Below are 1,187 nucleotides of genomic sequence, written 5' to 3'. Positions count from 1 at the left end.
ATCCCCACAGCTTAGGAATTGAGGTTGTTCCTCAACAAAATTTAGTCAAAATAAAAAGCATGCAAGCTCAAAGATTCCCAAAAGCTCTGCACCTGATGAGGAAATTCTAGCAACTATACTCAATCAATAAAATATATTTGTGTATCACCAATTGATTTGCCCTCTGTGCCAATTCAACTGAAAACCTGTCGCTGGGATAAACAAGACTCTACTGTATTCTAATACTGCAACACCGCTCTTCATCACTTGTGGATCAACTTGTTGATATGACTCCATTGCATGATTCCACCTTAAATGTCTGAGAGAATATGGAGGAGTATTGTGAAGAGCTGAGGGCGCGCTTGTTTTGGTTTACTGAGCGAGGCTGGCAGGCTGAGGTCCATTGGTCAGGGTGAGGAGGAGTGGGTAGTGGATATTCTCATCGTACGCCTCCTTTCCCTCGCTCTGCATCTGAAATGCACACAAGATGAAAGGCATTAACAAACAGAATAAAAATAGTACAGTGGACCCACTTTTGTTTTGAAAGCCTTGTCAAGAAAATCATACCTCCAACACAGCAAACTAGATAAAGCAGGTAACATTTAATTATGTATCCAGTGTCATACTTGCCAAGGAGTAATTTTGTCTTTTTGCAATTATTGATATTGAGAGATGGGGAAAAAAACTGAATGTTGGTGGTGACAGTAGATCTAAAAAGCAGCCAATGATGAAGATTGAATGCTCATCAACTCCTACATGCATACGCTAAAAAGTGAAAACAATCTACCAAATAGAAAAAAAGATAACTTTACTTCACTCCCCATATGAAACATACACACAGGATAAAAATCCAGTGACTGTAAAGTATTACCACAGCAGAAATCTTAAGCATCACAAGGTACTGTAGTTTTGATCCCTTTCTTCCAGCTGTCGTTAGCTTCCTGTTGGTCATACAGCTTATATGGTTCAGGCACAGCACACCACAAAATCACTTATAAGCAGAAATTTGGTTTGAATTCAACAGTAAGTCAGTAGTGGGGCTACAATTTGTGCCCTTACCACAAAGTACTTGTGGAAAAAAATCACGCCAATATACTATACTAATAATATACACATATCAAATTCTAAATTATATTTATGTAAGAAAATAAACTTTTCATTAGGTTCACTATGCTACATGGCACCACTGTAATGTGTACACACATGCA

The 1,187-nt window shown here is 38.2% G+C and overlaps 1 protein-coding gene across 1 annotated transcript in view; it reads right to left on the bottom strand.

Moving 5' to 3' along the window:
* Positions 1-311: 311 nt before the first annotated feature.
* The window catches only part of LOC139656242 (calmodulin-lysine N-methyltransferase-like), a 28,218-nt gene continuing 27,342 nt past the window's right edge, over positions 312-1,187 (bottom strand). Inside the window, exon 7 of the mRNA XM_071533751.1 lies at positions 312-450. Coding sequence (XP_071389852.1) covers positions 352-450 — 99 coding nt within the window. The 3' untranslated portion in view covers positions 312-351. The remainder of the gene's footprint in view (positions 451-1,187) is intronic.

The sequence above is a fragment of the Centroberyx affinis genome, unplaced genomic scaffold (genome assembly GCF_046629955.1).
Source record: "Centroberyx affinis isolate AG114_WGS23_722 - 3 ecotype Tasmania unplaced genomic scaffold, CSIRO-AGI_Caff_v1 ptg002423l_1, whole genome shotgun sequence".
Lineage (NCBI taxonomy): Eukaryota > Metazoa > Chordata > Actinopteri > Beryciformes > Berycidae > Centroberyx > Centroberyx affinis.
This window is presented reverse-complemented; position numbering and strand designations above follow the sequence as displayed.